General features: G+C 50.2%; 11 protein-coding genes across 11 annotated transcripts; 4 read left to right on the forward strand and 7 right to left on the reverse strand.

Annotated features, from left to right (window-relative positions):
- Window positions 1-196: 196 nt before the first annotated feature.
- On the reverse strand, window positions 197-1,918 carry VE01_07668 (uncharacterized protein). Its single transcript, XM_018277101.2, has one exon. It carries the CDS (start codon window positions 1,443-1,445, stop codon window positions 270-272), a length of 1,176 nt encoding a protein of 391 aa, XP_018128154.2. The 5' UTR covers window positions 1,446-1,918; the 3' UTR covers window positions 197-269.
- A 170-nt stretch (window positions 1,919-2,088) lies between these two features.
- On the forward strand, window positions 2,089-4,350 carry VE01_07669 (uncharacterized protein). Its single transcript, XM_018277102.2, has one exon. It carries the CDS (start codon window positions 2,182-2,184, stop codon window positions 3,928-3,930), a length of 1,749 nt encoding a protein of 582 aa, XP_018128155.1. The 5' UTR covers window positions 2,089-2,181; the 3' UTR covers window positions 3,931-4,350.
- A 23-nt stretch (window positions 4,351-4,373) lies between these two features.
- Window positions 4,374-6,626, reverse strand: VE01_07670 (uncharacterized protein; the record flags this gene model as incomplete). Its single annotated transcript, XM_018277103.1, has 1 exon — window positions 4,374-6,626. The coding sequence occupies one exon, from the start codon at window positions 6,624-6,626 to the stop codon at window positions 4,374-4,376; it is 2,253 nt and encodes a 750-aa protein (XP_018128104.1).
- Window positions 6,627-7,339: 713 nt separating this feature from the next.
- On the forward strand, window positions 7,340-9,416 carry VE01_07671 (uncharacterized protein). The gene is made up of 5 exons (XM_018277104.2): window positions 7,340-7,554; window positions 7,606-7,649; window positions 7,700-7,780; window positions 7,829-8,139; window positions 8,190-9,416. The coding sequence occupies exons 1-5, from the start codon at window positions 7,528-7,530 to the stop codon at window positions 9,248-9,250; spliced, it is 1,524 nt and encodes a 507-aa protein (XP_018128103.1). The 5' UTR covers window positions 7,340-7,527; the 3' UTR covers window positions 9,251-9,416.
- A 285-nt stretch (window positions 9,417-9,701) lies between these two features.
- VE01_07672 (uncharacterized protein) lies at window positions 9,702-10,787 on the forward strand. The gene has a single exon (XM_018277105.2). The coding sequence runs from the start codon at window positions 9,718-9,720 to the stop codon at window positions 10,372-10,374; it is 657 nt and encodes a 218-aa protein (XP_018128102.1). The 5' UTR covers window positions 9,702-9,717; the 3' UTR covers window positions 10,375-10,787.
- Window positions 10,788-11,059: 272 nt separating this feature from the next.
- On the reverse strand, window positions 11,060-13,414 carry VE01_07673 (uncharacterized protein; the record flags this gene model as incomplete). The annotated part of the gene is made up of 3 exons (XM_018277106.1): window positions 11,060-11,933; window positions 11,982-12,701; window positions 12,750-13,414. The coding sequence occupies 3 exons, from the start codon at window positions 13,412-13,414 to the stop codon at window positions 11,060-11,062; spliced, it is 2,259 nt and encodes a 752-aa protein (XP_018128101.1).
- A 616-nt stretch (window positions 13,415-14,030) lies between these two features.
- On the forward strand, window positions 14,031-14,487 carry VE01_07674 (uncharacterized protein; the record flags this gene model as incomplete). Its single annotated transcript, XM_018277107.1, has 2 exons — window positions 14,031-14,309; window positions 14,353-14,487. 2 exons carry the CDS (start codon window positions 14,031-14,033, stop codon window positions 14,485-14,487), a joined length of 414 nt encoding a protein of 137 aa, XP_018128100.1.
- Window positions 14,488-15,101: 614 nt separating this feature from the next.
- VE01_07675 (uncharacterized protein) lies at window positions 15,102-18,444 on the reverse strand. The gene is made up of 3 exons (XM_059463902.1): window positions 17,625-18,444; window positions 16,970-17,573; window positions 15,102-16,918 (listed from the first exon to the last, which is right to left on the reverse strand). The coding sequence occupies exons 1-3, from the start codon at window positions 17,997-17,999 to the stop codon at window positions 16,017-16,019; spliced, it is 1,881 nt and encodes a 626-aa protein (XP_059319496.1). The 5' UTR covers window positions 18,000-18,444; the 3' UTR covers window positions 15,102-16,016.
- A 1,017-nt stretch (window positions 18,445-19,461) lies between these two features.
- HSF1 (stress-responsive transcription factor hsf1) lies at window positions 19,462-22,578 on the reverse strand. The gene is made up of 2 exons (XM_018277109.2): window positions 21,376-22,578; window positions 19,462-21,326 (listed from the first exon to the last, which is right to left on the reverse strand). The coding sequence occupies exons 1-2, from the start codon at window positions 21,861-21,863 to the stop codon at window positions 19,742-19,744; spliced, it is 2,073 nt and encodes a 690-aa protein (XP_018128098.2). The 5' UTR covers window positions 21,864-22,578; the 3' UTR covers window positions 19,462-19,741.
- A 422-nt stretch (window positions 22,579-23,000) lies between these two features.
- On the reverse strand, window positions 23,001-23,800 carry VE01_07677 (uncharacterized protein; the record flags this gene model as incomplete). The annotated part of the gene is made up of 4 exons (XM_018277110.1): window positions 23,001-23,144; window positions 23,224-23,535; window positions 23,591-23,685; window positions 23,743-23,800. 4 exons carry the CDS (start codon window positions 23,798-23,800, stop codon window positions 23,001-23,003), a joined length of 609 nt encoding a protein of 202 aa, XP_018128097.1.
- A 368-nt stretch (window positions 23,801-24,168) lies between these two features.
- Window positions 24,169-25,990, reverse strand: VE01_07678 (uncharacterized protein; the record flags this gene model as incomplete). Its single annotated transcript, XM_018277111.1, has 5 exons — window positions 24,169-24,769; window positions 24,823-24,855; window positions 24,905-25,599; window positions 25,650-25,781; window positions 25,841-25,990. 5 exons carry the CDS (start codon window positions 25,988-25,990, stop codon window positions 24,169-24,171), a joined length of 1,611 nt encoding a protein of 536 aa, XP_018128106.1.
- Window positions 25,991-26,354: the final 364 nt, after the last annotated feature.

Genomic DNA, 26,354 nt, shown 5'->3' on the forward strand with positions numbered 1-26,354 from the left:
TACTACTCGAGTAATTACTCGAGTAGTACTCGCAACGAGTAGTACTCGGGCAACACTGATAAAACTAGTGCCCTCTTAACAAATGACTTTCTAAACAAATGGCATTTTTAGTACCTACGTTCTAGGTTATAAGAGAAAGTTGGGCACATAATGAGATTTAGTTTAAGGATACTACTACTATTCTCTTTTATATGTTCTTCCTATTTTAAACTACATGTGTGATCACCCACACGCTAGTCGCATCTTCTGCTGCTTATATATAGGGATGTTTAATAGGGAACCTCAATGACACCGTTTGCAACAGAGTTGCAGCTTGGGTCACCCATGTTACCTCCGTTGCCAAACATCAACTTCTTCTTGCCCTTCACAGTAATGATTCTCAAGCTACGCGAGTAAGCTGACCACTGGCCCACATCGACAACCTTCCATCCTTGTGGGTCAGCATTATCACTGTTAATGAAAACCGGTTCCTGAGAGCCACCGCTGGCAATAATCACGCCTGAACCGTCGCTCTTTCCTGGGTTGGCAGTCCAGATGACATAAGGGGAGCCGTAGGGAACGCTGTGGTTGGTATTGTTCCCGACAAGAGCAATGCCTGTCGCCGAGTTGAAGTTGAGGGGATTTGCAGCGGTCTTGTAATACACTGCACACTTTCCTGAACCACAGTACTCGTATGTCATGATGTATTGGTTTGTAGACTCGATGTGCGCGACGGTGGTCATGCCGGGTCGATCATTATATGCAGAATAGGCAACGTCGTTGACTAGGGCAGACCAGGTGTGGAGATCATTGGTGGTAACGTGTACCAATTTTTGGGAATGTGCTGAGTCACGTTGATCAGAGAAGTAGCACACCAGTTGGCCGTTGTACATCATGAGGAAGGGCTCCCAGATCGCTGCATGGCCGCTGGTGATATCCTCGGGGCCATTCCCGAAGGCGATGTGACTGACAAAGTTCCAGGTTTGCGCATTGTCTTGACTGACGTAAAGGTCAATATAGACTCCGCCTGTCAGACTAAATGGGGTGGAAACGCCTGCAGCAAGTATTGTACCAGCGGCATATCCGCCGAACGCTTGAGGCAGAGTGTATAAGAACGGTTGGAAGCGCATACCCCAGCCGTTGACCTTGTCTGTGATAGCCGAGAAGTTGGACCAGGTTGCGCCTCCATCCACTGATTTGTAGATGGGATGGGTGACCAAGGGAGGTTCTGCTGGGTAGTTCTCCCATGTCATGAGGAGAGATTCATCTGGAAGCTGGAGAGAGCGTGCATAGAGAGTCTTCCATTGCACGGCGGTGGCAGCTGGAAAGAACAGGATGTTATCGTTAAAGTCTGTAAATGCAGATGGAGTTGGGTTTGGAGTGACACAGGCCGATGTCGAGAGGATGGATGGCAGTAAAAACAGGCCGCTGATGAGCTGGGTGTAATGCATAGTGTTTGATAGCATATAGATAGAGATGGTCGATTTTGCTTGTGGAAATGAGACTGTAGGATGCGATGATAATAGGAAGAGCTGTCCTAAGAGAGTAGATTGTTGGACTTTAAATACTTATTCCGATGTCGAACGCTTAGTCTGAGGTCGAATTTGAGAAGGTTCGTCAAAAATAAGCAAACACTAGTCTATCCTTCCCCACGGGGAAGCTGATTGAGGGGCGGTGGTTCTGCATGCATAGTGCACGAAATGTTATTCTTGGGGAGTGTCGGTATCTCGTAACTTTGTACCCCGCAAACTAAAGAAAACCCGGGGAATTGTGGGTTTACCAGGTTAGATGTATTGGTCTTGTGGTTGTCTGTTCCTTTCCATGGGGAAGCCGACTTAGGGGCTGCTCCGCATGCACAGTGCACAAAGGGTCCTTCTTGGGGAGCGTTGGATTTGTGGAGTAAATACTCCGCAAATCTGGAGAGATTGGGGAGGTGTGGAGAAACTCGTGTGGCTAAAACATGTAGGGGGGACTAGCCCGTACCCCGAGGTCAGCCACAAGGCATTGTGGGGGGCTTGCGGAATATCGGCAGCGAAGACATCCAATAGCATTTTGCGATAATTCCCAAGCAAGAAACCCTACGGCAAGGTGAGGCGCATTGCGGGGTAGGTGGTACACTGTGGATACGGTATATGTATGGCCGCTGTATATATGGCCCGATAATCCGCACTTCGAATTTGCGTCCTTTCGCCAAGGGTCACTATGCAGCAGGAACTACCGCCCCCACAGGGTCAGATACGCTCTTCAACCAAGAGATCTGTCTCAGTTAGCAGGGCAAGTGCGGCCTATCCGAGAAAAAGAGCAGTGACAGCATGTCAAGTTTGCCGTGCTCGGCGAACCAAGTGCGATCAGAAAAAGCCCTCCTGCTCGTTTTGTACCAGCATCGGAGCGGAGTGCAACTCGGATCCTGGGTCCCTATCCGCCTTTGACCCGGCAAGCATTGAGATCATTGAGCGACTAGATAGTCTGCAACGAAAGCTCGATTCCTTTTCCCAAGTCCCACTTTTGGACTCTGTTGTGCAATTCAACGACGGAAATGGCGGAGATAAAAACGCACACCATAATAACAAACCCCTCGGAAACTTCTTACCCGGAACCCTGGATGCAGTTCTGAAATGGCCAGTTTTCGAGCACTTTACTCTGCCTGTCGTACAAACTCCTAGCCAATGCAGCCCAGCCTCACCATGTTCCTCCACACAAGCACCTTCCATTAGCGATGAGCTCCATCCAGCAGCATGCAATCAGTGGCTAGATGCCTTCTTCCGTCATGATCATTGCAAGAATCCGGTCTTGAATGAGCAGGATACTCGACGCTTAGTTCGCAAAGTCTGCCAGGAAGGCGTGGGCTGGGATGCCGAATCATGTTTGGTACTTCTTGTCTGTGCGAATGGTGCTCTGGCTCGTCCTTTGTCCAGCCCTTCCATCTCTACCGATGAAGTTGCTTCGTCGATTTCTAATGCCTTATTCACGGCATCATTAAAGCGACTTGGAACCGCGATGGGGTCTACGGGTGTTGTGCAGGCGCAATGTCTCTTTTTCGCCGGTGTTTTTCTGATGTCCACTCTACGGCCCTTCGACGCATGGCGCATGTTTCTGCAGTCACTCGCTATCTGTCAGAGTTTCACGCACTGTAATCAACCTGACTCTATTAGTGACGACAGGTCCAGGTCCACTGTAGAGGCTGAGGAAAGCATTTACTGGTCATCATGGAAGTCAGAGCGGGAGTTGAGGTGGGAATTAGGCCTCCCCGACTTTGATGAAATGGGTCTTAACACTCCACCATCCTTCCCGAGCTGTTCTGAAAGTTGCGAAGCCGACCATCTTCGAGCCTGGTGCTTCTATTTATCTGAGATTTCACTTTGGCGATTGGAGACAGCAGCAAAGAACGAAATAAAAAGACTCGTCCTCGAGACACCAGCTCAGGTCTTTGAGGCTCTAGCTGAAAAGGCTGAAGAAAATGTTCAGCAAGTCATTGCCTGGCAAGATTCATTGCCAGGCAGTGTGAGCATTGCGGAACACGAGTTACCAACGGGAGATGACGGTGATATTCTTAGATTCATTCTCAGAGGGCGTACCACATACTTCCATGAGCTGATTTCATGGCCTTTCATCTACGCTGTGGTAAACGATGGAGAAGAGACACTACATATCAGACAATGGGCAGCAAGAGGCTTTGATTTTCATCTCAAAAGACTAAGTATCAACCGTCCAGGATTTTACCACAGACATCATGGTACTTGGCTAATGATACGGTCTTCTGCTCGGAGTGCATGTATCTTGCTTGCGGGCGCCCAGGCTTCATCCACGTCTCAATTATTACCACCCAACTGGCAGGAGGCTGTCGAAGCCACTATTTCGATGCTACAGTTCTGGTGCAACGATAGCGCAGGACTTTCTGTTACTGTTGATCTTTTGAACCGCCTTCTTTTAAACGTTTACGATAAACAATAAAGCCGCGCAGAAGTTTTCTTTAGGAAGATGATCTACGTACATCAAATAAGAAACAATAGTTCTCGACAAGCGGCGACCGAGTTCTTACTATTCTCCTACTGCTACTTGAGCCACATACAGCACGCTCTTTCTACGCCGAACGTGTGACTCAAACCTTCTACTGCAATTATAATGACAGCGGACACGCGGGTCACTAGACACAATACACTCGATGGATCTAAAAAGGCGCTGGAGATCTCTCTTGGAGAGATGAAACCTAAAAGAAGTCTATGGACACTATGTATAAGAGGGCTTGCTTAATGCGAGTGCTTGGGGCCGTATGGGTGTTGTAATAATAATCTTGTGCCTGTTATGTGCAGGTTTTCCTTCTCTGTTCTAAAACAATACCAATGTCACAACCTTATTATTCGTGTATCAACCAACGTTGCTCACCAGTTGAGTCTTTACAACATAGTAATCGCTCGTAGTGCCTTTGAATCGCCTGCAAAAGCCGCAACCTCGATTGTGACTTCCTTACCTGGCAATACGAATTCACCAGCCACCCACCTCTGAAGAGGTCTCACTGACACGTCCATTGTGACGTCTTTAAATTGCCCTGCATCCAAGTCTATCGGAAGAAATCCCAAGAGCACTCGAGACGGGAAGTCAGGCATCTCTGCAAGTCCATAGACTTGAATAACATGCCTTCCGTCGCGCGGTCCGTTATTTGCGACGTTGACATGAATCTGTATTGTATCCATAATGTCGCTAGAGCCCAAAGTGCCTATGCGAAGATCGGTGATGGAGAAGGAGGTGTATGACAGTCCAAAACCCAGAGGAAATCTAGCTTCTACACCGAGCCTGTCGAGCAGGCTCTGTCCATGCCAACGGTCGTATTTGATCTCTGTCGCTTCAATGTCGAAATATGGGAGATGGCTCTCATCCTTGGGAATAGAGAAAGGCAACCTCCCACTAGCATCGGTGTGGCCAATCAAAACATCAGCCAAACCGTGGCCACCTTCTGAACCCGCATACCAACTCATAACAGATGCAGGGACTTGGTCTATCCATTCCTCCATAATAACAGCACCCGCAGCTATTATGGACACAACCGTATATGGATTCACGGCTGTGACAGCCGTGATCAATTCAACATCGTCAGGTCGCAAACGGAGCGACCTGCGATCCCCACCAGCCCCAACTTCAAGTGCAGAGTCCAGCTTGCCACCGCTTGTATCACCCTTTACAATCGCAAGTGTTTCTTTCTCTTCATCTGTTTCTGCCAGAGGAAACAGGTCCAACAGGCAAATATCAGACTGTAGAGAAGGAACAACGTATTCACCCTCATCGGTCGCATTATACCCTACCACACAAATAACAAGATCGACCTTCTCAGCAAGTTCCCTTGCCCGTTCCACCGAATCTGATTCCTCGAGGATAATATCAGCGTGAGGAAATGCGGCCCTTAATCCCTCGACTGGCGTCACTACATGAGGAGCAAAGACTTGAGAAGAACCCTTATCACCGGTATTTGGAACATTTGCTAGTCGGCCGACCACAGCGATTCTCGATATCTTCGTCGCATCGAGTGGCAGCAGAGGCTTACCATCAGCTGTAACTGGTTCATTCTTCAATAGAACGATGGATCGACCTGCTACCTCCCGAGCCAATGCCCTGTGCTCCTCGCAGAACACGATGGAGGATTCTGGCTGACTTGCACTAGTGTTCACTGCAAACTCAAGCTGCTTCCGTAGTATTCTTGAACAGGCCACGTCTACAACCGACCAGTCAAGCTCTCCGGATTCCAGTGCTTCCGTAAGGCCCACGGCCCTCTGTTGTGTGAAAGGGGCCTCAATATCCAGACCATTTTTCAAAGAAAGTGGAGCATCTCGAAGACCGAAAATAAAGTCTGACAGAACGAACCCATCGAATTTATACTCGTGTCGTAGAATATCCGTGAGCAGAAGTCGACTTTGACCAGCCCATTCGCCATTAACTGCGTTGTAGGAGGACATCACAGATGCCGCACCGCCCTCGATGATGCGTTTAAAATGGGGGAGATAGACTTCGTGTAGAATGTCCTCTTCGACTCTCACATCTACTCGAAAGCGAGCATTCTCCATCGAGTTTAGCGCAAAGTGCTTCACACAAGCCATGATATGTTTCTGCACACCTTGTGTAAGGGCAAGACCGAACTCTCCTAACAGTATAGGGTCCTCGCTGTACGTCTCTTGAATTCGACCCCATGCAGGATGCCGCGGCAAATTGACACACACACCTGCAAAATAATTTGCACCCTGTGCTTTTGCTTCTAGTCCGATTGCATCGCCGATACGTCGCTCTAGATTGATGTCCCAAGTTGCACCGCGAGCCATGGGCACTGGGAAGGCGGTCGAAGCGCCCATGACAACTCCACGAGGGCCGTCTGTGAACCGGATGCCGGGGATTTCCAAGCGTGGGATTGCACCCATAACAAAAGGTACCCGGTTGTAACGGTCACGAAGGATTCCTCGTAGACCTTCGTAGAATGGCGCATCACCGTCGAGGAGATGGAGACGCTCGGTTTTGCTCAATTCCGAGAGCAGTCTTTGCGTTGTTTGAGACAAAGGCTCCCCGTTTCTATGGGCTTGAACTGCATGCTGAAATGTGTACGTCGGTGCTGCCGTTTGTCCCAAATGGGCGTCTCTGGGCAAAGTAGAGATTGTAGTTGTCAACATCTTGTTGTCGTCTAAGGGATGCGATCTCAATGGGCTAGGGGAATTGGTTCACGGTGAAGAACGATGGAGCAAGCTGCAAAGCAATGGTAGTAGACAAAGTCAGGATGTAAATCATATTTCAGTCTACTTTCTCAAGTGCAAGGACCATATGATGCCCACAAAAAAAGTACACTTATAGGCAGATGCTAAACACCGAAGTCATTTTTTGAGCATCATATCGCAAAAGTACTTTGATCGGAAGGAAGAGCATTCCTTACATTTCTCCCGACATTCCCCTTGACAGTCTTGATCAGCTGGGGAATATCGGCAGGGGAAGGTCAGCAAGGGAAGGCCAGCACGGGAAGGTTGGTAGGGGAAGGTCGGTAGGGGAAGGTCGGCAACAGAAGACTAATAGTTCTAGAGAGACTGTTAGATCTTGCGTGTGCGCTAAATGAACACCATTTGCTACCAAACTTCGTACATCATTATTGTCCACTTATTACGGCTCCACTAACTTAGAGAGTACGCTAGCCGCGAAGTATCGGCAACAACAGACAAAAAATACGAGATAGTCCTGCTAGCGCAGCACTTCTACAACTTAGCATCCGTCTTGGTGTTGGTCCATGCTTATTTCAAGAACGCCCACCTAATAATGCACCACTATGTAATTCAGCTTGTCGTTATCCTTGCCATATAAGTGCTAGAAAATTGCACTACCGTATTAGACTGGATCCATTATTCTGCCAAGCTAAGGAACGCGAGCCGTTGTGGGGACTGGGGACCCCACAAGATGCTGTGCTGTACTGAAGGTCTCCAGGCGACTAACTCGCCCTCCTGGCATGCTATATAACTCACGGCATCGTCTCGAGACTTTTGTACTCAGTTTCCTCAACATACGCAGGTTGCCAACACGTCTCGTAACATGGCCATCAATCCTAGGACTTACCAAGTAGGCTGTCCTGTGCATCTTACCTTTGCATATGCTAACACTACTAAACAGTTTCTGGTTGGAGTTTTTGCCTCATTCGGCTCGTTCCTCTTTGGGTACACATCTCCATACAAATTTTCAAAATTCGACTTCTAAGCTCGTGCAGATATGATCTCGGTGTCATCGGTGGCGTCGTCGCTGCTAAATCTTTTGAGTCTACCTTTAAAAGTCCAAGCCCAAATGAGACGTACGTCCACATCATATCTAGTTCGTGATGGTAGCTAATTCTATTCAGTGGCGCTATAGTCTCCGTTTTTACCGGCGGTGCCTTCGTTGGTGCTGCTGTTGCCGGACCTTTGGGTGATTGGTTTGGTCGCAGACTCACCATCATGACGGGTGCTATTGTCTTTTGCCTAGGTGGCGGCCTTCAGACGGCTGCTCAGAACCTTGGGTTTTTATACTCTGGAAGACTTATTGCGGGAGTAGGCGTTGGGGTCATGGTTATGATCATTCCACTGTACCAAGCCGAGATTGCTCACCCTTCTATTCGTGGACGTATCACCGGTCTCCAACAGTTTATGTTAGCCATCGGAGCCACTGTCGCTGGTAAGTATCTTTATTCTTAGAATAACTTAACGATGCTGACCTTTCCATAGCTTGGACTACGTATGGCACCAATCTCCACCTTGGCCCTACTGACAACAACCAATGGCGCATTCCTCTTGGAATCCAGATTGTTCCTGCTGGAGTACTGGCCATCCTTATTCTGCTCTTCCCTGAATCTCCTAGATGGCTCATCGATCACGGCAAGTCGGACCAAGGCTTGAAAACTCTAGCTCAGCTGCACGCTAGTGGCAACGTCCAGGACGCCTGGGTCCGATCCGAATACGAGCAGATTGAAGTCGCTATTGCTCACGAGCATGAAAACTCTGCTAAGGGGTATCGTGATTTGTTTACAAACAAGTCGAGCTTCCGACGTCTCGTTCTCGTCACCGCACTCCAAGCATCTGTACAGATGACAGGTGTTTCAGCAATTCAGTACTTCTCTCCTCAAATTTACGCCACCTTGAAAATCCCCACGCAAGATGCCTTGAAGTACCAAGGTGTTAGTAATATTCTATCTACTCTTGCAATTCTTTGCACTATTCTCTTCATAGACCGACTTGGCCGCCGCTGGCCCTTGATCATTGGCAACCTAATTAATTGCCTCTGTTTCATCATCGTCACAGCTGCAATTGCATCTTTTCCAAACGCATCGCCATCGGCTCAACATTCTTTGGGCTGGGCTTTCATTGCGACAAACTGGATGTACCAGATATCGTTCTCGTTTACATGTGGTTCTCTATCGTGGATTATTCCTGCAGAGATCTTCGACACTAAGACCAGGTCTAAGGGTGTCTCCATCGGCGCGATGGTCTCATTCGCCTTCAACACGATGATTGGACAAGTTACCAGCCCGGCTATTGACAGCATTAACTGGCGCTACTTTTTAGTGTTTGTTGTATGCAACTTTACCAATGCCGTCTTCTTCTGGGCGTTTATGCCCGAGACCGCGAAACGCCCACTCGAGGAGATGAATACCCTGTTTAGTGGCTCGTCATGGTTTGTTCCGACAATGCGGAGGGAGGACTTCGAGACCCATGATCTAGAACATAGGCTGGCAGAGATAAAAGAGAAGGAGAAGGCAGTAACTGTTGAGGATTCCGCGGATTTCTAAAGCACTATGATGAATTTAACAACGTATAACTTAGTTATAACATCCGTATTTTATAACACATCAAACTAGCACTACTAATAGTTTAATGTATACCGGTCTATATTCACTAGCTTTAATAATCTAGGCTTTAGTAGGCCTACTCACGCCTAATAAAAGACTACATATGCTCTCATTCCTACCTATCTAGACTAAATAACCTTTAGTTAGAAGGGGAGTCTGCGATGTCGTTTGCTTAGTATTCGGACACTAGTGTTAGGACTCTAAATGAGGGTGTGACAACGGACGCTAAACACTATGTCGTATTCACCTGGACCACCCAATGGAAGGGCGATCCGTGCCGAGTACGCGATTCTTGATTGAGCATGGTCAATAACGTCTCGACGACTTCCAATACGCCTCTTCTTTCGACATGGTTTAATCACAGTTAGCTCCCCAAATCAACTGCAGACACAGATAGGTTATATAGCATGTTGGTCGTCCCTACCTATGTACCTCCTCCCATCTTTGAATTTCCCACCAGGGTTTCACTACTAGAAGTCCGCGCCTCGAATTCCCTCGCTGCGTCTACCTTGCCTCCAGGGCTCGTGGCCATCTTCGCTGGTGCAACCAGCGGCATTGCTGAGGCAACGCTAAAGCAATTTGCAAAGCACATTGTGAGACCGCGCATCTACTATATCGGCGAGTTCGAGGAAGCCAGTGACCGTGTAGCCAAAGATCTGAAGAAGATTAATCCGGAGGATGAGTACATCTTCGTCAAGGCGGACCTCATTACAGTCAAAACGGTGGATGAAGCCTGTAAAAATATTAAGGCTAAGGGGGAGACTCTCAATCTCCTCTTTTTGACTATGGGAGTGGGAGACTCATATCAAGAATATACAACAGCAATAACTCCTCACACCCGCGCCTGCTTTTTTCTGCACCTCCTCCCTCTTCTCCAAAAAACACAATCCTTCCGTCGCGTCGTCACCGTTTTCTATGACACCGAAAAGGACAACATCGCCGTCTCTGATATCCGGGGCCGCAACAACCCCCTCCGCCGCCATGCAGCCACATTCATGACGCTCCCTCTTGCCACAGCTATGGTCCCAGGCGTTTATTCGTCAACTGTTTTTCGGATCGTCTGAGGAGGAAAACCAAACCCAAAGCTACGGGGCTTTTGAGAGTTAAGAGGGTTATTGATCTTTTGCTCTATAAGCCAACGGGCAGCCAGGCGCATGCTATTTGTTTACTGCTACAAGCGCGAGGTATCTTGCTGGCGTGAAGGACGAGATGGCAGGCGTGCCAGTAAGTTCAGATGAAGCGGAGACTGATAGGGATGTGGCAACCGGGGTGTATTCTATCCAATTAAATGCAGAAGCCGAGAGGGCCAAGATGAGAAGGGCTTAGTTGTGGGCAAGGTATAAGAAAGGTGTGTTTCGAAATCAACCGCGACATGGGGGAGTACGATTTCGGTATTCTCCTCCGACAGATCTGGGAGTCTAAGATCTCGCCTACAAACCACATTTTCTACTATATACATTCATGTAGACAATCCAACCTCATTCGTAGTTTAATAGACTGGGTATTCATTCTACAATTCGCATCACTTATAGTCCATGTAATCGAAAAAAAAGTAGTAGGTCTGGGTGAATAATAATTTTTTGCATAATCACTGTGTCAGTATCTAACTTTCCACATTCCGCCAGCTCCACTGTGCTCCATAGACGGCAATCGCAGGTGGATTATCGGAGGCACATTCACGAGAACGATGTTCATATGTAGCTTCTGTGCCAAATAGAAGATCACGTTATTGCCCTGTTCTCTACAGATCTATTCCAAGCTACTAAGCTGGACGTGAAAGTAAATCAGAGTCCCTCCGAGCCCCCAAACGCTTTCAAAAGTAGCATCCTCGCCGACTACCATCCTGTACACGGTTCTGGCATACTCGCCTGCTTTCTTCGAATTTTCCACAGCCTTGTTCATCAAAAATATATTTCGAAGAAGAACAAAAGCTTCCACAAGATAATCCTGGAGCATCCCCCATCGCTCGATTGAAAATGGCGTCTGTGGAGAGTCGGTGCCACTTATGAGAAACCCTAGCCCAGTAAGAATTTTACCGGCAGCTACGATGCAATTTCTCGACTGGTTTTGAGATGCATAAGCTTGTGCCAAAGCCAACTGAGGGTCCCAGACGAGACGACGAGGGACTTTGTCTGCCGGCTGAGAATATGTCTGGTTCAATTCACCAACCAATCGCTCGATCCGTTTCAATGCGCCACTTCCCAATGAAGTTACCTTAAATGCCGTCTCTATGCTCTTTCTCAGCATTTCTCGCTTCCGCAAAACAGGAGGAGCTGTAGATTTGTTATCAGAGCATATGGAGCATGCACATTCAAATTCCCAATTCTCGAATTTTTTTTGGGCGTCTGTCGCATCGCCTTTGATGGGGCAGCGGTACCAGAATGAGAGCTCGGTGTCTTTTTTGATGTCGCAGGTTGCACGGATAATCATCATGTCGCCGATAAATGATCGACGGGTGTTGCTGGTGCAGCTGTGGTTGATGTATGACGATTGGGTCCAAATGCCGGTGGAATGAAAGGCACTATCTGGCTCTTCCTTATGGTCGCGAACTTTTTGTTGCGAGTTGATGCTGGAGAGTGGACAGCCAAAAGAGTTGAAGGCGATGGTTCGCTCCACCTGAAAACTATCAAAGCATGTTAGTAGAGCAAGTTGATTTTAGAGGGGTACTAACGTATCAACTATTGGTGTCTGGTCGACGACTGTCATGTCAACTCCTTTGTAATCCCCATGGTACAGATCCATGAAAGCTGAAGAAACCGAAGGATTATGGTACATCTTCTGAGCAATACTCGTAAGAAGATCAGCTTGTGTTCCCATAAAAGCTGTATTGGTTTCTGTGTTCATCAGGATGCTAATCGTCGATTCGCCTGCTTTTTTGGCATCCGATTCCTCGGGGGCGTAACAGTGAGCAAAGGCTTTCTCGCATAAAAGCAAGTCACCCGCTTTCACATCTTTTGTGACAAATAGTCCTCGGCCCTTGGATGCGGTCTGCCTGACTTCGATAGGCCCAATGTAGGTAGCATGATCCAGGTGAGGAGGCCTGAGCTTTTTGGCCTCTGCCTGAAGAAGTTTGAAGTCGAATTCTCCTGTCTTCTGCTCCTTCAGCCGGCTTTTGGCACGGTCCAGCGACGCACGAGCAAGAACATTGAGTGGATAAAGGCGGCAAAGCATCGCAAGTACGTTGTAGCATTCATCGAAGCGCCCGAGATGGTACAGGGCCTCTCCCGCCCTGAACATCGCTTTCTCAGAAGCATTCTCGCCAAAGTTGGAAAATCCTGTATCGGATAGGGCGGCGTCAAATTGTTTCGTCCGGAGAAAGGCGAGAGATCTGTTGCGCTTGATAGTGTCTGCCTCGTCGGCCGAAGTTGGTTGTGCAAGTGCATCAGAGTAACTACGGGGCCATCAGTATGAAATATGCTTGCTTGATGAATATACTCACATAGCAATAGATTCCCAGAATTTGCCTTCTTTCATTGCCAAGTTCCCCTTCAGCTTCAATTCCTCGGCCGACACCTCAACTTCGATGACACGCGGTTGCCAATCTGATGGGATCCTATCATCGCTGCTCTTGAGCTGAACAATATCAGAGAGATGGTCTGCACGCAACCCATACTCTCCATCGCTCATCATCTTGTAGTAGGGTTCCTTCACAAGAAGTATAATCCCCGTATCCGCGATGTCAGTTGCAGGCCGTGTTTCCTCATTTTCCTGCTGGTACATCTGTAACGACACAACATCCTTGTTTTTGTCTTCGGCCAGCACCATTATGGCCGTCATCCGGTTGGGGGGTGTAATGCATCGTAGCAGTATATACCTGCCTCGGTGATGCGTCTCGAGTAGAAGCTCATCAATCGTGATATGTTTGAGATCGGCCACTGGAGTGGTGCATGGAGGATATGCTGGTGCAATGAATGATGTATGAATAAAATAGCCGGGTTTGTTTTGACCCACGGGCCTCATGGACATCATGAACCTCATGTACGCATATTCGGGGGGCTTTCGATCGTTGGGTCGCTCACCTTGACGTTTTTTGGCTTCCTCCAAAGTCTTCTTGAACTTGTTCAAGAGATCCACATGCTGTGAGCTAACATCATGAGCATCCATCTGAAGCAATAGCTATTGTTTTGCTCTGGTTGTGTGGTGGTTTTGTGTTGACTGATGCTGCGAGTAAGACAGCCAGTTTCCAAAAATGTTGTTGTAATATTTCACCCTGTCATCACGAACGAAACTAGGCTGTCAACCCTTTTTAGGACCTATAATCCTCCTTATTCAAACAGTAGTCCAACAGTTTTCTTTGTTTGTTTGCTAGTGCAATTACTACATTACTACTCTTGCACGTACTAGATGATTCCTCGGTCCCGCCGGGAGCCTACTGCTGATACAGTAGCAGCACATATCACACATATCACCAAACGAGGCTCGCAATCAAATAATCAGGTAATCACAGAACGCTCTCAAAGGAGTCTAAGTACGTTCTTAAAGGCGGCTAAGTGCGTTCTTTGGGACTCATGGAATTAGTTGACCCCAACTGCATACATAGGCCAGAATTTCTACATAAGTTGATCGCCACCCAGCACCATAAGGAACAACACGGTCTACAGACGATCCACCGCCCACTCAACCACACAAAGGTAAATACTTCCAGTTTTTCACGTATCAAGTCATAATTGCTCACCTACATACAGCTTTTCATTCTCACGGTTGCCACCTACAAGTCAAGATGCCTATCTCCGAAGAGAAACAGAAGGTCATCTCAAAAGCCATCGAAGACTGTGGCTTATCGCCCGATCTATTCGAAACATTCAAGAAGATCGCTGAGGATGATGATGGATTCGGCAATGACGCTTTATACCGTTGCATCGTCCAAGCTGGCAAGACTATCAAAGTTTTGAAGGAGACATTCAATGAGACTATCCTGCTATCCTTAGCCAAATTATGCCCATGTTTCGTCAACTCCAGGCCGACAATGACCCCCGCAAGGGCAAGATTGAATCCGATCGTAAGTTTCATGCAAAGCTCTCGATAGAACCTTGTTAACTCAGGTTTGTTCTAGCTTCCACCGTACGATTGTACCTTTCCGCTCCCGTCGCCCTCAGCAAGCCACCAACCATGCCCGCCAACAAGGAACCAGAGCAGGAGAAGTGACAAAGGCCGGTTTGAGAAATGGCTTTCGATGAAGGGGGCTACTATGGACGCAAGGTGGAATGAGATAACAGTAATTGAATGTCAAACTTGATCCTGTGCCCACTTGTGTAATGCTCCATATGCTATTGAAACTCATAAATTGTGATGTTATATTTGGGTACGATCACGGAAAGGCTTCTCATTCAGCCTTCTATCTACCAACGGCCTTCAGCCAACAATTCCCATTTGCCTCCGCTCACTCTCGAGCAACGTCGCATCGAGAATGCACTTTCAGGACGGTTTTTGTTTATACCAAACGGATTCACGGGTGCTAGAGTGATGTACGCGGCAAATCACAGATAGATCCCCCCCTAAAAGCGAACACATTGCGCGGAAGTAGCTGGCAAGCTGTCAGGAAGCGGTGGTGCAGGGAGTTGAAGAGAGGAAAACATGAGGATACAAGTAGGTACGGGACAAACCCATATTTTAAGCTTCCTGCCTCGCAACCCCTCGCCTTTCCGATGGGACACAGCAACAAACAGACAGCTCAAACCCAACAGAGTAGAAGAGTAGAAGAGTAGAAGCCAAGAACTTTTCGCACACATAGCACACATCATGCATCAAAATCATGCATCACGCAAACATCATACAAAATTCACATCAAAACGTGCACGCAAAAAGCACACTCGCATCCAGCATCGTGATAATCATCATCATGAATTCAAGCAAACAGGTCGCCCACGGAATCTCTAGCTTCCAAAGACAAGACAAACGCCACATCCAATCCACACATATGCATCACAGCCACAAAGCCCTCTTCCAAGCCCCAAGAGAAGAAGGTAAAAATCGAAGAAGAAATAGAGAGAAAGAATAGAGAGATCACAACATCACAGAAAACAAAAGCCCGCAGCAAAACGAACACAATAAAGATGAAGACACCGCACAAAGATAATTCGATCGATCCAGTCAACATGCATTAAATCTCCACATCCAGCCGCCCACCCCTTTCCATCCCCCTTCGTCAAAACATAAGATAGCTAGCGCTCTCCCCTTCTCTGTCTCTCGTATCTTGGTTCCTTGTTTCCCGTTTTCCCCAGTTTCGCAAATTTGTGCACTATTAATACAGTTTCCTCCCAACGCACGCGCCGCATATAAACGTATGATATCCTCCACCCAACCCCCTATCCTAGTCTGCAGTCTCCTCAAAGTCGTCCACAGCTTCCTCTTGACTGCCCCCTCACACAGGGCTTGTCCTGGTATCATTACCCTCCTAGTCGCGACGACCAACTTCCTCTCCGTCCCCTCCCCAAAAAAACGTAATAAATAAGCCAAAAACAGAAGACGTAAAACGGTTTGCGAAAAAGCAGAAAAATGCACAATCTAACTTCAGGATCCGTTTCAATCATCGGGCTTCGTCCATCAATTCGTCCGTCGTCGCGCGTTTCATTTCAACACTCAACCCAGCTTCTTGCGTTGCCGAGTTGCGTCATATACCAACCTCCACCATCTTCAAACACACACACCTCATTCTAGGCAACCCCCATCATCCCATCATCCATCATGCGGTCATAAAAGCATCGTCTCATGAGGAAACATCGTATCGTAAAAGCGACACCCCACCACCACCACCACCGCCATCAAGCTGCTGCTGCTGCTGTCTTGTCTCCGCCTCCACCTCCCCCAGATCCAACTCCCCACTCCCCCGGCTCGCATGTCCATTCGTGCGCGCCCTCGCAAATCCAGCTCCCCACTCCGACCCCGGCCCGCGCGGCTGCCGCTCCACAGCCCCGCCTCCCGCAGCCCCACCACGCTGCACATCCTCATACGTTGACAGCCCGTGCGACGAGCGCTGCGACCCGATCGCGCCGGCGGTGGGGATACGTGGTGCCGTGCCGCCGCGCTCATAGCCGAGCGCTAGGTTGGAGAAAGCGGCAGGCAGGTAGTCGTCGCGCGGGGGAAGCTGCGCGTTTTGGTAATCGGCGTAGCGCGCTGCGTTGTGGGAGAGGTTGGCGGGGAACGAGGAGCTCGAGAGAGCAGGCGACGAGGTGCGCGCTTGTAGGTCGCCGAAGGATTTGGCTTCGCGCAGCGAGCGTGGGGCGCCGGTCAGGGTGCCGGGAGAGCTTGGCACATCGAGGAGGGCCGAGGTGGCGTTGCGCAGGGTGTGGTAAAGCGGGTCACGCGACTCGTTGAAGTCCATTGTGGCGGCGCGGGCGAGGCCGCGGCGCGAGGTGTCGTTGTAGAGCAGGCCAGACCCCATGGATAGCGGGTTGCTGCGCTTGTCTTTGAAGATCTGCACGTGGCGCATGTCGCCGGTTCCGGCTGACTCGTGCTCAAGGCCTAGCTTGTGGGCCAGTTCGTGCAGGACGCGGCGGTAGGTCGCGGGCACGGGAGGCTCGACGACGAACATGCGTCTGGTCTCGTCGTCTTTGAAGACAACGAGGCGGCCGTAGTAGTCAAGAGTCGTGGCATCGTTCATGTCGATTTCTGTTGGTGTTAGTAGTGCAATCATAGTAAAGTGGCTTGAGGTTTGCTTACTCGTCTCTTGCTGGCCGCGCATGGACACAGGCGACGGCGAAGTGGCAGGCAGGGCAGAGGACAAAGAGGAGATGGAAGCCGAGTTGTGCACACCCATCTGCATAGGTCGGTGCTGCTCCTCAAGCTGTCCCCTCCTCTCACGCTTCTCGCGCTCGATGCGCTCCCGTTCCTGCAGCGGCAGCATCTTCTTGTACTCGACGCGGAGCTTGCGACCCTGTAGCTCCATGTGGTTCATAGCATCGATGACGGCTGCCGTCTCCTCTGGGCTCGAGAAATTCGCAAATGCAAGTCCGCGGAAAACGCCGTTGTCAAAGTGATAGTTGAAGGCGTACGGCAGGGGCAGGTGCATTTCGGACATCACATCCGTGAGCTGCTCACGCTTGATAGCAAACGGGATATTCTTTATGACAATAGCCGTCGGAATCAGCTCCTCGGAGGCGCTGTCCTCGGTCGATGAACCCTGGCGGTCCTGTCGCTGTGGCTGCGCCAACTGGGATGCGTGGTACATCGACGGCTGGTGTCCGTTCGGCATGCCCTGCATTGGTTGCTGGGTCTGCAAGCTGGGGTACGGCGCATTCTGCTGTTGTGGCTGGTCTAACCAGGTCTTCTGGATGTCAGCGGCGTGCCACGAGCGGCGGTCTCTCGGTGTACTCACTGCTGGCAGGGCTCCCCTCCGCGCCTGTGCCCGGTTCCGCGAGGGCGGGCCCATGGTCGAGCTGAAGGCCGCGGAAGGGTTGTTACTCCAGGTCTGCGCACCATCGTAGGCGTTGAAGGCCGGTGCCTGGTAGAGCGTCTGGGGTTGAGGGAGGCGATCGGGGCGTTGGGCATCGTAGCGCATGGCGGCGTACTCGTTTTGCAGGTATCCCTGGCCCTGCTGCTGTTGTGCGTAGGGGTCAAAGTTGCTCGAGACGGCGCGCTGTCCACCTCCGCCTCCACCGATATTTGGGTATGGGCGGTTCGAGTTTCCTGCGGGAGTCGAGCGGTTTGTTGGGTCGTGATACATTTCGTCGTAATTCAGTTGAGAGGTCATGGCGGGCAACGGCGGCGGATAGATGCAGTTCGCTCGCTCGTCGGTTTCGTTTGTTTGTGCGTCGTGAAAACCTGAACAGAAGAAGAACAAGGAGAAGAAGAAGAGAAGATCGCTGGAGAAGAGAGTCGTGAGCAGGGGATTATATGATTTTCGTGATGCTGGTTCAACAGGGCACGCTTGGCAGCTAGCTCTCTGTAGCTTCGACCCCCACGACAAAACCTTTCCTATTGGCGTCGGTCGTAGTCAGGGCGACACGACGCAGGAGAGAAGTACGGGCGGGTTGGTTGGGTATATAATAAAGACTCTCGAGCGGCAGATGTAGCAAGAGAGAGTCGTCTAATGAGGCCAGCGAGTCGGCGTGGCGGCCGAAAGAAATGGGATGAGGGCGGGGGGGAGAGATTTGAAGCGGCGAGAAAGGGGAGGGAGAGAAGAAGGGGAGAGAGAAGCTCGTGAGGATCTTTTGTCGTGCTAAAGGACTAGCTCTCTGGGCGGGTTGTGGTGTCGGTCAAAAGTTGTTCCGCTCCGGAGTTGACCCTTTTTATTTTTCACCTAGCAACGGAAGGGCGTTAGGGAGGGAAAGTAGGGAAAATAGGGAAAATAGGGTAAATAGCGATGGGATGAAGAAAGACTGTGTAAAAATGTTAATACAATACAAATAAAATGGGATAAATGCAGGTACAGGTAAAGGATGAAACAAAGAAGTGGGAATATACAAGTTTTATTAAGTAATAGTTGGTAGTTGTAAGTAGTTTTAATAGGCAGCAGGGGGAAATTATGTTGCTCGTTCTGTTAGTAATGTTAGTAAGACCTCCCTGGTTGTGCTTGTTAGGGCGTTGCTACTAGTAACACCGAACGACACAGGACGCACGAGGCACCAAATAGAAATGAGAAGGGGCGTCTGTGAGGCTCTAGCTGTGACATATAAAGCGCGACTTGATGCACGGTAGGACGGTAGGACGTATATGAGCTTACGATATAGCATATAGTAGCTAACATTCTGACATATAGTACTTGCATCTGCATCTGCGGAGTAATGCCGCACCGCACACTTATACACTTATACTAGCTAACATAGTTATCGCATAGTTTCGCCCGTAGGTTTATATACTAATTAGTTACTATAGTTATTACTTATCGCCCGTGAATTTATCGTAAGACCTACCTAACTTATATATACAGGAACACCAATCCCATCCTATCCCACACCACCCAACTAATAGACGACCCCGTCCGTTACGCCGCCAGTCTAAAAGTACCAATCCAGTCCAAGTCCCCTAACTAATACACCAACTTTAGCATAACCACGCCCGGTCCCGGGACACCAACACCATAAATCTAGTGCCCGCGAGCTACGGGACATGGCGCAATGGTCTCGGCCCAGCATGATGATGTACTCTCGTACCCCTATCCAGTACAGACCAGACGGACAAAAGCTCATTATATGTAGGAAACACACGCACGCATCAGCATCTCAGTATAATTAATAGGTAAAGCTACTACTAATTCAAGCTACTAATGCTATTTCATTTGTGTTTATTCATTACTCTCTATGCCTGCAATTGCATCGACAACTCCAATTCGTTACCCCCCATGTAAACCCGCGCATTCCCATCCATCCCTATTTTCGCTTCCAACGGTATCACTACCTCCTATAAATGACCCCCCCTTATTCGCGCCTGATCCTCTAATTTTTCCATTCCCCCCCAAAATTCCTGCCAAAAAAGTGCACACACACACACACACTACTGCTTCCGTCTCCTCTTCGGACTCCCCTCATTCGCATCCCCAGTCCCCTCGTCCTTAACCTCCGTCTCCGTCCCCGTCCCCGCCCCTATCCCCGTCGTATCCCCAAAATCCAAACCCCCATCCGCAAACGCATCCCCATATCCCCCCCCAAACACCCCACCACCCACATCCCCCGTCGCCGGATCCCCATAGTACGCCCCGGGATCAAGATACATATCGAGATCCAGATTGCTCCCCTGCGTCGCATCACCAAAATACCCATCCGCCCCCGGCCCGGGGCCACCCCCAAGCCGCGGCGTCAACGGACTAAGCATATTCTCCACCTCCTCAATCCGCCCGTCCTGCTCGCGCTGCATGCGCGCCAGCTCCTCGAGTTCAGAGTCCGTGTAGCCCATCTGCGCGAGGCTCTGTGGTGGTGCGGGAGGCGGCGCGAGAGCATCCATGCCAGGCGCGCTATTACTCGCCATAGCGCGGAGGACGTCCGCACGCTGGGCAGGGGAGAGTGGCGAGGCGCCGTTGGAGTTCTCGTAGTGGTGGAGTGCGTCTGGAAAGGCCATATCGCGGTTCTGTGGTGCGTTGGCGTTGGTGGAGTTGATTAGCTCGATGATGTTGTTTGTAGCGGGGCTAGAGGATTCGGGTTTAAGAGGGGGAGAGTTGGTGGTTGACGACTCGAAGAGTTCTTCGATTGCGCCGGGTCGGGGGGTTGGGCGGTAGTTCCCGGTGGATGCGGTTGATGGGGCGGTGGAGGTACCGTCTGCAGACGGCGGAGGCATGATGAGGCGTTGTTGGCGGCGGATAGGACTCGCGTTGGGCTGACCAGAATTCACATTCCCCAGATCAACGACGGAGCCTTGGTGGTGCTGGTCTTGCGAGTTGGCGAACATCTGCGCGATATTCGGTCCACCCTGGCCATCGAGGCTGCGGTTGTAGACTGTGGCGAGGAAGGTGAGGATGGCATTTATCGACGACTCGTGGCGGTCGTGTAGGGTCTGGAAGGCGACGGCTTGCGAGTATAGATCGTTGTGCTCCTTCCGCAGCCGCGCTATCATGCTCGAGATGTTGCCCTGCTGTTGCTGGATGTCGCGCAGCTGCTTCTGAACGACCGTGAGCGCGACAGTACCGGACTGTCCGTTGTCGGGCGCGGCAGACAGGGCGCGGACAGCGCTGGGGTGTTCGTATCCGCCGCTGAATGTCTCCTCCACGCCGTCGCGGTTATCTTCGTCACTCTCCTCTGCGCCGCCTTCCTCCTGCTTCGTGAGGCCACCCTTGCCCTTCTTCTGCGGGGTCTTGGGCTTATTGATGAGCCAGAGGAGGTTCGGATGGCCGCGCTTGAAGTATGGGTTGTAGTATTCGCTCGGACTCTTGTTCTTTCGCTCGCTCGCCTTCATCGAGTTGTCTGACAGGCCGACGCGCTTGTGGAATCCGTACATGTTCAGTTGTCTCACAAACGATGCGTAGTTGTTATGCTTAAATAGCTCCGGGATCAGGTTCTTCGCAAACTCATCTTCGTCCAACACGACGAATGAGTCGCCCCGCTCCGACCAGCGAATGAGTTCATCGTTCTTGGCATCGTCGACAAAGCTAGAATACCGTCAGCTGTGTACATCTGTGTGGCGTGGAAACTGCTTACCTATTCAACTTCTGCACAAACGGCGGGATCTGTTTCCGCTTCGCTTGTGCCTCCCTCTTCGCCACCTGCGCTCTCTCCTCGAGCCGTTCAATACTATCATTCTCGGCGTGTCCTCCAATCTGCGCATTCGGATCAAACAACTCCTCCGTCAATCCCCATTCATTCGGGTTATCAAACTGTGTCCGCGACGCCGTCGGTACCAACTGCTGGTTCACCGGCCGCCTCGCAAGCTGCGTCGACTGTGCCGGCACAGCCTGCTGAAATGGCGCATTCGAAACCCCATTCGCACCATACTGCGCCATTCCAAAGTTCATATCCGGGAACACCGCGTTGTCAGCCGCGCCTTGGTTCCACCTCATGTACTGCTCGTTCGTAGCCTGCTGCGGCGGCGGGAAGGGTTGGTTCTGCATGGCGAGGTTCGGGACGGGGGACGCACCGGGCGCTGCTCTTTTTCGTGAGTTTGCAGGCGGAGGCATCCACGCGGTCATCCAGGTGGGGGAAGCGGACCGGCGGCAGCGAGGGGGGGCGTCTGTGGCACGGCGTTATCGTGGCGGGGTGAAGTTTGTGTTGGTCCCCGAGGATATATGCAGGATGCCTAGCGAGGGCGACAATGAGTGTGATGTAGCCGGCGGACGGATCGGTTTGCGTTCCAAGGGTATGTGTCCAAAAAGTTGTATCGTCAACCGGTGGGTTGTTCTGGCGGATCGTGGAGGAGCGTGGAGGGTTGCTTTTATCTTTCTGGGTCGTCACCGCTTAAATGTCCACCTGAAATCGGCAGAGTGAAAGGGAATGTCTTCGTCAATGCCAGGCGGTTCAGACGGCGTCTATTGTCCGTATGAGATTTTTTAAGGTAGGCTGTGCGTCATCTGTGTCTCAGTTATTCGTGTCAATGAGACTTGTTCGTGCTGTTCGGGGAGCTGCAGCTGTGTTGCAGGATCGACTTTGTTGGGCGGGCGCAAGGAGATGCGTGGGACAGTGTCTGAAGGCTGGTTATTGAGGCTTTGAGGCGAAAGTCTCAGGTATGATTTTATCTTTCAGGGGATTCCCATTGCCGTTTCGTCTGAGGGATGGGTCGCAATGGTCGTGAACGGTCGTAAGGCTCTGTTGTCGCGCAAATTGGGGTTTGATGCTGTTGATGTCTTGGTTTTTCAACGGATCACCATTGTCGATGATATCAGCTCACGATAGCGATCTATGTCACGTGATATATCGAGATTTCTCAGATATTTCATTCCCAGCATGTCAGATAAATTAGATTTCTTTATGAAAAATGAAAATAATAAAATAATACGTTCATTGATATGAAAATGTTGCTGCCTATAGACAAAGTGTCGTCATTTGTCTGTCCTTTGAAAGGCACCTATTTAAAGAATAAGAGACATTTATTTCATATTTTATTTTTATATTTTTAGCAATATCCATGCATCAGGAAACTGGGGGGTTTCAAATATAAACCCGGCGCTGTATCCACCTCAACTCACCTCAACCCCTCTTGATCAACCACCCCTATTTTCCCCTCATCGAGGAGAGCACAGGCATTGCAGCCTGTGGCCTGTTTCGGTTTATCATTGCATGAGAACTTTGACTTCTGAATTATAGTATTATTTTAAGTCGGCGCGGCGCGTCTAACCTGCCAGCTTTAGGTCCTCCTCTACTTCTTGAAGTATCTCCATCATCTGAGAATTGGGTGACTCTAGGTCATCAAAGATACTAGAGATAGACCCTAGGTAGTCAAAGATACTAGGGCTAGCTAACGGGTTAAAGATAATCTGTATTGCAGAAGGTTAGGTAAAATTTGTAAACTTAGCCCCAGAATTTCCACCTGAGCTAGATTCGCATTTAACTTACATATACAGTATCTTCTCCACCTGACGAGACTTTGATGCTGTAATCAGAACATGTGGATCCAGATCCACATATATGTGTAGTGCTTTTCTGACCGTATAGGTCAATATGATCGCTGCCAAATATTGGTGCACTCCAGGTGCTGTACGTTGTGCCAGACTTTGGGCCTGCGACGTAGCTCATTCCCCAACGACTATCATCAGTTGCACATAGGTCTCCTCCTGACGATGAGGACTTCCCAGACACATGACCTACTGAAGCACACGTTACTCCATAGCCTGTTACTTGGGCAGTTGCATTGCTGCCCTTGTCGTACTACCCATGAATGAATGATTAGCCTCAACCATTGAAAAATTCCAACAGAACTCACCATGCAGTGGACTACTGATGTGGGAACGTCGAATGTCACTTTGAAAGGCTGGAAAGGTGTTGAATCATAATATACACATCCCTTTACATTGGCACCTATGTGGCAGCTCTTAGTTATTGGAAGAGCGGCATAGATCTTCAGCTGTTACTTACCTGCTCCGGCACTTGAGCCAAGGATGAGACATCCTAAAACAAGTGCATATAGCAACATAGTAAAAAGTTGGACGGGTGATCTAAGCGTCCTAACGTTAGCAACAACTATATTGGACCCTTGTTCTACTTGCACTTACAGCGTGTTATAACTTTTTATATCACTCTGAGTTGCACTTTTTCGGAAAGCTTTCAGATTTACAAAGTCGAAAGAAACGAAATTCTTCATCATATATAACTTCAAGCACAGTCCTAAAGTATATCATTTCGACATCATTATGATGTCAACATAATTTCGCGATGTCAGTAAGTTTTTGGGACTTTGGTCGAGAATCGCGTCGTGATAGTGGCCTTACACGTGACCGCCATCCCAATTGCCCTAGCAATACCACGACCAGTCGCGATCACTTAAGACACGGCCAACCCCCCCTACGGTAAAACAGGAATATTCGTAGCCAAATACTCCCTATACATCGGCCTCGGCCTATTCTCCACCCCCAGTAAATCCTCCACCGCACTCGCCCACCTAATCAACCTCCCCTCACTCCACGCCGTATGCTGAAAGCTCAACCCAAACGGCCTCCCCCCCATCTCATCACTATCAACACCAACCGGAATAGTAACTATCGGATACCCCGCCTGCGCAGCAAGCTGCTGCCCCGGACCCGCCCGATCAGCAAGCAGCAGCGCGTCGAGCTGGATCGCGGGTGTGGAGGGGTCAGGTTGGTAGGTCAGCGCGGCGTCTATGCCGTTCTCGCGGGTCTGTGAGCGGATGTACCGCAGGGCGGCTTGGTAGGTTTCATCTTTGACGTCTTTTTTGTCGATGAGTTTTTCGAGAAGGTCTTGCCCGCTTGGGAAGCCGGGGTCGTCGCCGGGAGATGCGCCGTCGTGGTGCGCGATGTTGTAGGCGACTACGTCTTCGAGGCTGCGGATGGTGGTGTTTGTGAGTTCTGCGAGGTATGCGCGAAGGCCGTGGTAGAATTCTACGCCGCAGACGAGGTATTCAGACTGGTCATCTGGTCCGGAGTTCCTGAGAAGTAGTTAGTACTCGCCGTCGTATTGTAGTTGATAGGCAAGACTAACCAATTCCATCCTTTCTCATCAATCATCGCTTCCCTAGTTATTCGTGAGCAAATCCAACACCATAGAACCGCGGCCTACTAACCAACAAGGAAAGTCGACTTCAACAATCGTAGCCCCTGCATCTCTGATCATCTGAAATACTTCCTCAAAACGTGGCCGGATAGCCTCATCAACATTCTCCCAAACCCTCTTCATAGGAAGCCCAAACACAGCTCCCTTCAACGACTCCTTCGACGCAAGACATTTCTCATAATCGACGACATGATCCGCCGCCTCAGCCGTATACCGATCCCTCTCATCCACCCCAACAATCGCCTGCAACCCCACCACAGCATCCCTAACACACCTCCCAAACGGCCCCACCGAATCCAAACTCTCACTACACGGAATCACACCCGCGCGCGACGTCAACCCAACCGTCGGCTTGATCCCCACAAGCCCCGCATAGTTCGCCGGCGAGATAATCGACGTGTCCGTCTCCGTTCCATACGCTAGCACCACAATCCCCGCCGCGACAGCGACAGCTGATCCGCTCGAACTGCCCCATGCGCTCATGGAGAGGTTGTAGGGGTTACGGACCTGGCCGCCGCGCGCGGAGTAGCCCATGGACTCCTCGCTGCCGCGGATGGAGGCCCACTCGGACATGCCGGCGTGGCCGAGGATGATGGCACCGGAAGCGCGGAGGAGGTGCACAATGTGTGCGTCGCGGGGGACGATGGAGCCGATGAGGGCGCGGCAGCCGGCGGTGGTTTGCATTTTGTCTGCGGTCGCCATGTTCTAGGTGCTGTTAGTGGGGAAGAGGGAAAGGGAGGGCGGGGGAGGCGGACATCTTTGACAAGGACGGGAATTCCATGGAGGGGACCACGGAGGCTGCCCTGCTTGCTCTCAGCGTCAAGAGCGGTGGCTATAGCGGCGGCATCTGGGTTCACCTCGATGACGGAGCCGAGGTAGGAGTTTGTCTGCGAGGATAGTTAGATAAGTTACTGAGAGTGGGATTTTGTTTCTGAAAAGCTTTGACCTGTTTAATCCGGCTTAGAGTCCATTCTGTCAGTTCCAAGGAAGAGAAACTGCCAGAGCTGAGATGGCGTTGGATATCCGCGACGGTGATCTCCTCCATGTCAACGCCATTGAGGGGCTTCAACGCGAATATAGTTTTGGCGTCTTCCATGGTGCAGGATTCAGAGATGGATCAGGTATTAGTTGGACGAGGCGAGCAGTGAGTTCATAATAAGTAATAAGTAATAAAAGTTACTTTCTATATGGAAGTTGAATATAGGTAGTGATCTATGAACGTGACAAGAGGAAGGGAATATCTCTCTCGGCGCCTGGCTGTATTACACCCACAGTACTGCATGGCCTATAATGTCTTGCACAGCATGAAAATAGTCGCTGTTGCCTAGTATAATAATGCAGTAGGTTTCACGGAGGAAGGAGAGACACAAGAGTGAGTTCCGGTGTCGGGCATCGCATTTCTCTATCAGGTGATGGGGGGAAGGAGGGGGGAAAGTAGGGGAAAGTAGGGAAAGTAGGGA

Source organism: Pseudogymnoascus verrucosus (assembly GCF_001662655.1).
Source record: "Pseudogymnoascus verrucosus strain UAMH 10579 unplaced genomic scaffold scaffold_39, whole genome shotgun sequence".
In the NCBI taxonomy this organism is placed as follows: domain Eukaryota; kingdom Fungi; phylum Ascomycota; class Leotiomycetes; order Thelebolales; family Thelebolaceae; genus Pseudogymnoascus; species Pseudogymnoascus verrucosus.